At 33.3% G+C, this 9445-nt stretch overlaps 1 protein-coding gene across 1 annotated transcript; it reads left to right on the top strand.

Annotated features, from left to right (window-relative positions):
* Window positions 1-7239: 7239 nt before the first annotated feature.
* LOC113738386 (protein JINGUBANG-like) lies at window positions 7240-9167 on the top strand. Its single transcript, XM_027265567.2, has one exon. The coding sequence runs from the start codon at window positions 7699-7701 to the stop codon at window positions 8917-8919; it is 1221 nt and encodes a 406-aa protein (XP_027121368.2). The 5' UTR covers window positions 7240-7698; the 3' UTR covers window positions 8920-9167.
* Window positions 9168-9445: the final 278 nt, after the last annotated feature.

Here is a 9445-nt window from a genome sequence, read left to right as displayed (position 1 = left end):
AAAAAAAAAAGGTAGATTTACTATGTAGGAAATATTGATCCTTGGGATTGGCTTAGCAAATAGCTGCGAACGTTGAAGTGAAGCTAGCTATTCTGCAAAAGAGGCCTTTTTTTTTTGTTCGTTTAGAACCATTCCCAAATCCCAGCTAGTTTTCTACACTGTCATGCTTGTTAAAATGATGGAAGCTTCATCATCAAGTGTGTCGTTTTGGCGGAACAGTGTCAAATTGTCATCAAGGATAGAGGATCCATGGCTACTGATGGTAATGGTCAGTCACCTCCAATTTGAGGTTTTAATTAATTTGGAAGAAATAGGGATGCTTTAAACAGTTTCTTGATTGTAGAAATCGAATATTATGCCCATGACTATTGTACGTATTGCTCAAATAAAATATATGAAATTTCTGTACATCAGATGTATATTAGATTATTAGTCATGTAAATACATTTTGTCTATATTGTTGAAAAAGAGCTTTTGAGCTTTTGTTTTGGGGGGGGGGGGGGGGGGGGTGGTGGTGGTGGTGGTGTTGGGGTTGTGGTGTAAAGTACCCATGTTTCACCTATATAGAAAATTAGTGAGACTGTAAACATTACAAGTTTACAATCACCTTGAAGCAATAACATTGGTAGGACCTTTCACAGAAAATCTAATTTAACCTCTGGTCAAAGTAAAACTAAGAAGAGGAGTCAAGAATTGGCTAAACTGGTTCCTAACAAGAAAAAGTTGAATGTAAAAAGACTACTACTACAATTTCCCAGGGATAGGTAAAAGTAGCATCGATTATCAGTGTAATCGTTTTGAAACAGCGTGCAAGGTTTATAATAGATTACAAACCTTGTGTTTCATCGTTGTAAATCATTTTAACACAAGTTGGTTCAATTAAGAAGGTGGGTTATTTTTTCACAAAAGATTATGTGTTAGAATTTTACTATTCACATGAGAACCATGTTGATGAGCAATTTTTAAAAACCTCTATAAGCGACCTATGATCTCAAATGCATGTTTTGAACGTTGTAGTGATCAGAACTAAATCTACTCAAACTTTTTTCACTCAAAAAAAAAAGGTCGTGTGAACCTTTTTCTAAAAACACTATATTATGAGTACAACATAATATTAAAAACGTCGTACATCTCACTATCATTATCCCTATGTATGCTCATTTCTATACATCTCACAACTATTGACCTAGTTCTATTGTCATTTCGTATCATCCTTTCCTCTTTAAGAAATGTATGGACCTGAACTACAAATGGTCGTCAATATTCATTGGTTTCAATTCAATTAAGCACTGTATAACAAATTAATAGTGTATGGCACTTAAGTGCTGCCATTGGAATTTTATGTTGCAAATTGCAAATAGGTGATCAATCAAGAAAGTATATTACAGTTAACCATTAAAAATGTGATGCAGAGAATGATTCTTGACATAGATTGTGGTTATTGAAAATTGTATTCGTGTGCATTTAGATTATCCCTCATATCAAATTTTAAAAACTGCTCGGCAATAGTCGGACAAGAAGAGAATGTTGGGGTGAATCAGAAAAGTCTGGATAGTGTCAAATTTAAGTATTGATTAGGTAAACATCTTGTAGTAAAAGGAGTAGTTATGAACCCTATAAACCATCCCCTTGGAGATGGGGAAGGAAGAGTTCCAATTGGTAGAAAAAACCTACATCTCCTTGGGGTTATCCTGCACTTGGGAGAAGAAGTAAAAAAAAAAAAGGAATAAATATAGTGATAATTTGATTCTTCGCCACCATAGCAAATAGGAGGAAAATTAGAGTTTTTTTCATCCTTTAAAAAAAAAAAAAAAAGAGTAAGTCGTGACATGCTCAAAAGTCAAAACCTTGATGCTAGAGTACAATTATTGATTGCTATAGTATAACTATTCATAATCACCCTTCTTCCACCCCACAAGGATTTGAGGCACCCTACAAATTTGGATCATCTTTCGAAATCATGAATGTGTCGTACTAAATTGATAGGGTACGGGGCCAAAAGTGGTATTAGAGGACCATGACTCAGCTCCCAAATATGGAAAGGAAAAATGTTGTCAGACACAATGATGGAAAAAAAGGAAGAACCTACACAAATGGCTCTTTGCCCAACACCACTTCCCCCTGCACGAGCGGACGCTCCCTCTTCCCCCAAAAAGCGTGCAAATAAATGTCTATTTTCTCTTCTATCAATATAAAAAAAAGATAGAATTACACCTTTGATGGGTGAAAGATCCTATTTCTTCTCTTATTGTCTCCTTTTTCTCTTTTCCATCATCCTGCCCTTTGTATTACCGTTTATTACCCTTTGAATGCTTATTTAGGAGGACATCTTCTTTTGTTAGAGGATGTAAGAGAAAATGTCAGTTTTCATCCCTAAATTTTTAGTCATGGACACATATTTTATTCTCAAACTTTGTAGCATAACACATTTATATTTGAACTATCAATTTTTGACCAATTTTATTCTCAAATGGAAAATCAATCAATTTAAATCGAAATTGGAGTTTTTTTTTTAAAAAAATGTATTAGAGTTGGGAGAGTGAAGATAGCCGTTCTATTTTGTTTGATTTTAAGTCGTGCAAAACTTTTTACTTAGTAGACTCATGCTCATCATGTGCCCAATTTCCTTTCAAATTGGTTAATTTTCTATTTGATGATGAAATTGGTTAAAAATTGATAGTTCAGATACTAAAGTTTGAGGACGAAATGTGTTTATGGTCCAAAGTTTAAGGATGAAAATTGGCATTTTCCCAAGGATGTAAAAGCTTCTAAAATATCATGTTACTTCCATTTAAGGGGAATAAACAAAAGAAAAAACAATTGAAAGTACTGCATTTCAAATATTCAACTAGTTATACGTGTATCTTCTATGTCCCCATCTTTAGACAAATCGCATTTGGATACAAATTCAGGTCTAGGTCATAGTTATTAAATCCAATCTGGTCCGGCGGTTGAACCAGTCGGTACGGTAATCTGGACATTAGACCAGACCAGGTCTCTAGTTTGGCCAGACAACCAATTGACTCAGTCAAATCCAAACAAACGCGGTTCTCCTGATAGTTCAAACGAGAACCCGTTCAATTTGTCAATTGAATACCTTTTTATTTTTATAATTATGAGTCTTTGTTTTTGAAACAAAATGTATATATGCTTTTGATAAGATTTGTACATTGGATCTTCATTTAAGTATATATAGACTTTACCACTTAGTTTTTATTTGATAACTAAAATTTTTTAATAAACTTGTTTATTTTTTATTATACAATTAATCCTTTTAACTTTTAAAATGACATTAGTTACAAATTTATTTTTCAAAATTAAAAAATAAAATAATGAAAAAATAATGCTATATTTTTTAAAACAAGCAATATAAATTTTGTTTTATACTTGACTATATTATTTATTTATTTAAAAGTATGATAAAATGAAATTAAATCTTCTATTAATATCTATATTTATTAGTTATCTTTATAAGTATAATAATTAGTATCTAAAAGCACTTTATTATATATTTTATGTATATTAAAATTACTATTTAAATTTATAAATATTAAATTAATACTCACTGGTTGAATCACTAATCCAGTGATCCAGTTCCTCTATCGGATTTCTGGTCATGTCGGGTTTAATAATTATGGTCTAGGTATCATTTATTAAGCATGGAAGGTGAGGAATATTAAATACGTAAGCTGATGATCTGCCACTTTTCAGGTAGCTTTAATATGTATGTATGATGCATCTTTATTTGCTAAGGATAGAAAATTTTCATTTTAAGCTTCTTATGTGAGTTTTGCATGAGCCAAGGAGTAAATCATCATCGAAAGCACATGCAAAGTAATCTAAATAATATCGAGGAAATTCTCAAATTATCATAAATTTTTAAAGAGTTCTCGAATAATGAGTGCTCTGAAGAAAACATATTTAGTGAATAAGTTTTTTAAATAACACTCTTCTTAAATGCGTAATTTGTGGAAATGTCTAGACAAATCAAACAGTTTCGTAACTCTTCTTTTGAGAAAATATAGCAATTAGTAAAATACGTTTTTTTCACCCTTTAAGAAGATGCTTGAAAAAACTACCATTTTGCGATTTTTTTTTAATTTCAACTTGTTTGGAGTTCACTCAAACAATATCCGACCGACAAAGTGATAAGAAAGATCCCCATCACAGCCATGGACTTCTAACTAACTTGTACGGTGTGCAACTTTCACCATCATACTAACTACCAAGAAATAAAGCCTGGATGATATTCCAACACGGTTTATTTTCCTGTTGACATGCATAAATTTGGATGGATGGCTCATTAATTTCTTGTCTGGCTGTGATGTTTAAGACTACAGCTCAAGTCCATTTATCATAATTGCTGACAGTATCCTATTTGCAGACCATGTCTATAGAAGTAATAGGGGCTGCCCACCACTAGGGAGATAGGATACTGATTGAAGGAGCCACAAAGCTACCAAGGCAGCAAGGCTTAGAGGCCCTTAATTGTATGATCTGAACAGAATCTTTGATACATAGGTTCAACTTAAAAGATTTCGAATACATCTGATTAAAAATACAGGGAATGATAGTGTAAATTTGTAGATTTTTAATAAATTAAAATTTGCAGAGAATGTTAGTAGTCATTAGAAAGAGGGTTTTTTTTTTGCTTTAAAAAAAATTGACTCAATTAATAAAGCTCGAACAATTTGTTACGGCGAAACTTAAATTTGGACGCTACTATTAATAACTCCCTTTTGAATACATTCTAAAAGTATCATAAGAAATTATGTCTTCCCATTGGAATAGGGGCGATTTCTACTTCTAAAAAAATTATTGTGAGACAAAAATTTGAAAAAATAATATGTTTAAAGAAGTTAGTAATAATATAACATACCTTTAAGTTGTAACGTATACTTGCAGGTTTACAATATTTGATATACTTCAAATTGGTATACTTATGACCAACTTAGATTTACAATATTTACATTGAAATTTTTACAGATATTTGAGAGTTCCCAAAATTGTTGTCATATTGGAGGGTAGTATTTGGTCTGCCCTTCTATTTTGTGAAAGGATCTTCGTGGCACTAATAAAAAAAGTATCAATTAAATTTTATCGGTGCAAAAGGCAGTTATATCTCATACGTTAACCCAACAAGGTATGAATATTGTATGAAATTTCATAAATTAATTCCCTCAACAAATTGAACAATTTAAAGAACAAAAAAAAATTCATATTAGCAGGATAGTGTGTTTGGATAGGAGATTATTTTGAATAATATTTTTAAAAAATACTGTAACGCTTTTTTTGATGTGATATATGTGAGATAAAAAAATTATTAAAAAATATGTCTGTGATGTAATCAAAAAAATTTTTGCAAATCAAGAGCTCTTTTAGAAATAATATTGGGTCGTTTTGCAAATATTTTGACTTTTTCATGCACAAAGGGAACACATCCTTTATTTTTTTTTTTCTGGCAACGATAGATGTTGTATAACCTACTCTAATCTAGTCTAAGAGAAAGGGCAGGGGGGTAGTCAACTAAGACCAGCCACATATTGTGACCAAATTGTGGGAGGCAGGGTTGATCCCCTGACCTCCAGCATCATCATTATGGTGATGACCACTGGATCAAATGGCCAGTGGCGGAACACATCCATTTATTGTTTCTTCAAAACATGGTTAAGAAAAAGGTATCATTTCAGCCATTGATCCTCTGTGTCCACACACATGCCTGCCAGCTTGGCATTTTCCCCAATCGATGGAACAATTGAGTCCACATCATTGATAAGACTACGAGCCCTCTAATCTTACCCGTAATCAATATTTTGCTTGAAACAAAAATTGGCTACATCATTACCCCTGTTAATCAGCAGAAGAGACAATGATAAATATCCAATTGATGGTCCATAATGAACCATTATTCAATGAATTTTTACCCACTTTACCTGTGTTTAGCAACCCTCTCACATCCCACAAAACTCGTCTATATTTTAGTGGGATAATTTTAGAAACCTCCCCGAAAATTTTTGGTAATTTCACTCGACTCTCTTAAGGTTTACATAATATGGGAACCTCTCTTGATGTGATAAAAAGACACCAATGTCTTTCATTAAATATCAATTCATTAAAAATCTTTATAAAAAATTAAAACTCTCTCATCTATTGTTAACCAATAATTCAAACTACAATCTTTTCCATTTAACTCTCAATTCTGTTCTTTCTACATCTTCTTTCCTTCCAAACTCATTTACTTATTTCTATCGACCAAATGTGTACTTCCACCACCAACAAAACTGTCATGCATACCAACCACCAATACTTGCCTATTTTCGTGTTCATTCCCAATTGTCTCTTTTTAATTACTATTAAATAGCTTCTTTGCAACCATTTTTATTTTTAACTTTTGATAGGTATTAGTAAATTGAAATTGTCAAACAACAAGTTGAGTGATAATTTCGTTATCAAACTAGATAGAGTTGAAGATAGTGAAAGTGATAAAAATAAAAAAATTAAGGATGAGAAGTGGAAAAGCTACTAAATAAAGATTATACTGTTATGATTGTTACAAAAAAAAATGTTTATTGTATATTTATAACCGCATTTTGTTTTTATTTTTCATTTGCAATTATTAGTGATGTTAGTCATATAAAGAGAATTTGATTAATTTTGAACTCTGTGCTAATAGAGCATATTATATGTTAATATTAATAGTGATTGGACTATTTTGTATTAGAAAGGTGGTAGCCATGGAATTGGATTGTTAAATATTGTTATGTATTAAGCAAAATTTGATGTTAACATTAGATTGTAGATAAGCTTTTGGGTATCTGATGCGGTGTTTTTAGTTGATTTAATGATCTGCATTGAAAGTCTTTAGGTAAAAAAAAAAAAAAAAAAAAAAAAGAACTATAGAAGAAAGGCGAGTGTTTACTTAATAGTGATCTAAATGTTGATGGGTAAGTAATGGTGATAGCAAGCAAAGCAAGGATGAATGAAATAAAGACAGTGAACCATTTTTTTCCCTTTTTATTCTAAGATTTCTGAGTAATCTTTTAGGCCTAGAATGTTACTTAAACAATGAACATAGAGGAGGTAGGTGTAATTTTTAGAACATGAGGAGAGCTTCCTATCATTGTCAAAAACCTCAGGAGAGTTATGTGCAATTATCCCTATTTTAGTTGCTCTCAGTGTCACAAAGCTTAAATTTGCTATGGCCACAAAGGATTAAGTTCTCCCCAATCACAGAATTGTCGACCAAAAGTGCATTCCAATGGAAAAACTTACCAATCACAGGAGCAGGGGAAAATTTTTTTGTTTTTCTTCTTGATTAGATATTCAACCTGTTCCAACCTTCTAAATATGATAATGACCTTTAGGCTCTCTCTCTCTCTCTCTCTCTCTCTCTCTGTGAAAGAAACTAAAAAGGTTTTGATCTGGTCCATCAAACAACTAATTAGGGCCAAACTTTCACGTAATTATGATGGCAAACCGTCCCTCCCTAGAATTCTTGCCTGGAGCATCATTGCTCTTTACATTAGGTTGGTGAAAAGACTATTGCCAAATCCTTTGTCCATCTTTTTTGCTTTCAGAAGGCAGAGACTACTTAAGTGACCCTGTTAGTGTTGTTTCTGCTATCTTTACACATCAAATAGTAAGTCTGTGTGTGTGTGTGTGTGTGTGTGTGTGTGTGTTTGTGTGCTAGTGAATAGAATGGTGCAGTATCATCAAACTTGTAACTCAAGCAATAATTTGCTTTCACACCATGGAAGCTTTGGCCAGGAGGAGCCAACTTCCCTGCAAACCCAGCCCAGCCTCCGGTCAATTCCTTCTCTTACATCAGAACTCCAGCTCCAGCAGCACCAGTTTCCAACTGCCCACCACCAGTGCATCGCTACTCTAAAGGGTCAGAGCTCCTATACATCCTCACTTTTTCTGGCAGGAAAGTTCCTTCTTACAGGATCTTCTGACAAAGAAATACGTCTATGGAGGCGGAATGATCTAAAGCCTCTTAATCAAAAATTAACTGGCAACGTGGTAACTGCTGGACAGGGAGCAGTAAAGTCCCTAGTAGTTTCAGCTGATAAACTGTTTAGTGCTCATCAAGATCACAAAATCCGAGTTTGGAAAATCTACAGTGATAAAGCAGAAAAGCAGAAGCTCACACATCTAGCCACCCTGCCAAAGTTAAGTGATCATGTTCGCAACTGTCTTAACCCTAAGAACCATGTTCAAGTCCGACGACACAAGAAATGCATATGGGTACAGCATGTTGACACAGTCTCAGCACTAGCCTTGTCAACTGATGAGTCCCATCTCTACTCGGTTTCTTGGGATCGAACACTCAAGATTTGGCGGACGACAGATTTCAAATGCTTGGAATCAGTAGCAAATGCACATGATGATGCAATCAATGCAGTGGCATTATCAACTCATGGGCACGTTTATACTGGATCAGCAGACAAGAAAATCAAAGTATGGAGAAAAGGCTTGGGACAAAAGAAGCATTCTCTAGTTGCTACTCTGGAAAGGCATAAATCTGGGGTGAATGCATTGGCGCTAAGTGCAGATGGGTCTGTGTTGTATTCTGGTGCCTGTGACAGGTCTATATTGGTTTGGGAAAAGGATGATGGCAGTTGGATGTTGGCAGTGGGTGCACTAAAGGGTCACACGAAGTCCATCCTATGCTTGGCTGTAGTGTCAAATTTGGTCTGCAGTGGTTCAGCAGACAAAACAGTAAGAATTTGGACAGGGGTTGAAAGAAGCTACTCTTGCTTGGCAGTTTTGGAAGGTCACACAGGCCCAGTAAAGTGCTTGACTATGGCAAAAGATCATAGCAATACATCGGATGCAGCTTCTTCATTTCTCCTTTACAGTAGCAGTCTAGACTGTGATACCAAAATCTGGCAGATATTAACAGTTTACTCAGTATAAATTGCTAAATGGCTCAGGACTCTTGTGCACAAAATCAAGATACGCATATGTCAGGTTCTTTATTTCCTGTTGTGGTCTTTAGTTTTAACGTCTAAGTTTCTGCTACCTCTACCAATTAAAAATCAATACAATCAATTCATAGTGAGTATACATTAGAAGTTACTATTACTAAATTTTGGAATTTTTTTTCTGTAATTCATTACTTCCATATTTATAACAAATATCAATAAACATATTGATTTCTTACATTCTTATTCTTTTCATTTTTCGTTAACAGTTAATTCTCTTCCTTTTTACATTAATTTGTATCTTTTCTTTTTTTTTTTTGGTATAATCTATCGAGGTTTGTTCATTCTCCAATTTGTAAAATTGAAGGAATTATATATTTTTTTCTTATAATTAATCATTATAATTTATAAAATTCTAATTAATTTCCATTCATTCTCCAGCGTACAAAAAAAAAAGGAAAATATATATTCTATTTCCTTCTAATTAGAAGATTCAAAATCAGTTACCTGTTTTTTAG

Source organism: Coffea arabica, chromosome 4c (genome assembly GCF_036785885.1).
Source record: "Coffea arabica cultivar ET-39 chromosome 4c, Coffea Arabica ET-39 HiFi, whole genome shotgun sequence".
Classification (NCBI taxonomy): Eukaryota; Viridiplantae; Streptophyta; class Magnoliopsida; order Gentianales; family Rubiaceae; genus Coffea; species Coffea arabica.
This window is presented reverse-complemented; position numbering and strand designations above follow the sequence as displayed.

What these genes read in the sequence shown, in the direction of transcription:
- LOC113738386 (XM_027265567.2), top strand. Translation starts at nt 7,699, where the DNA reads ATGGTGCAGTATCATCAAACTTGTAACTCAAGCAATAATTTGCTTTCA.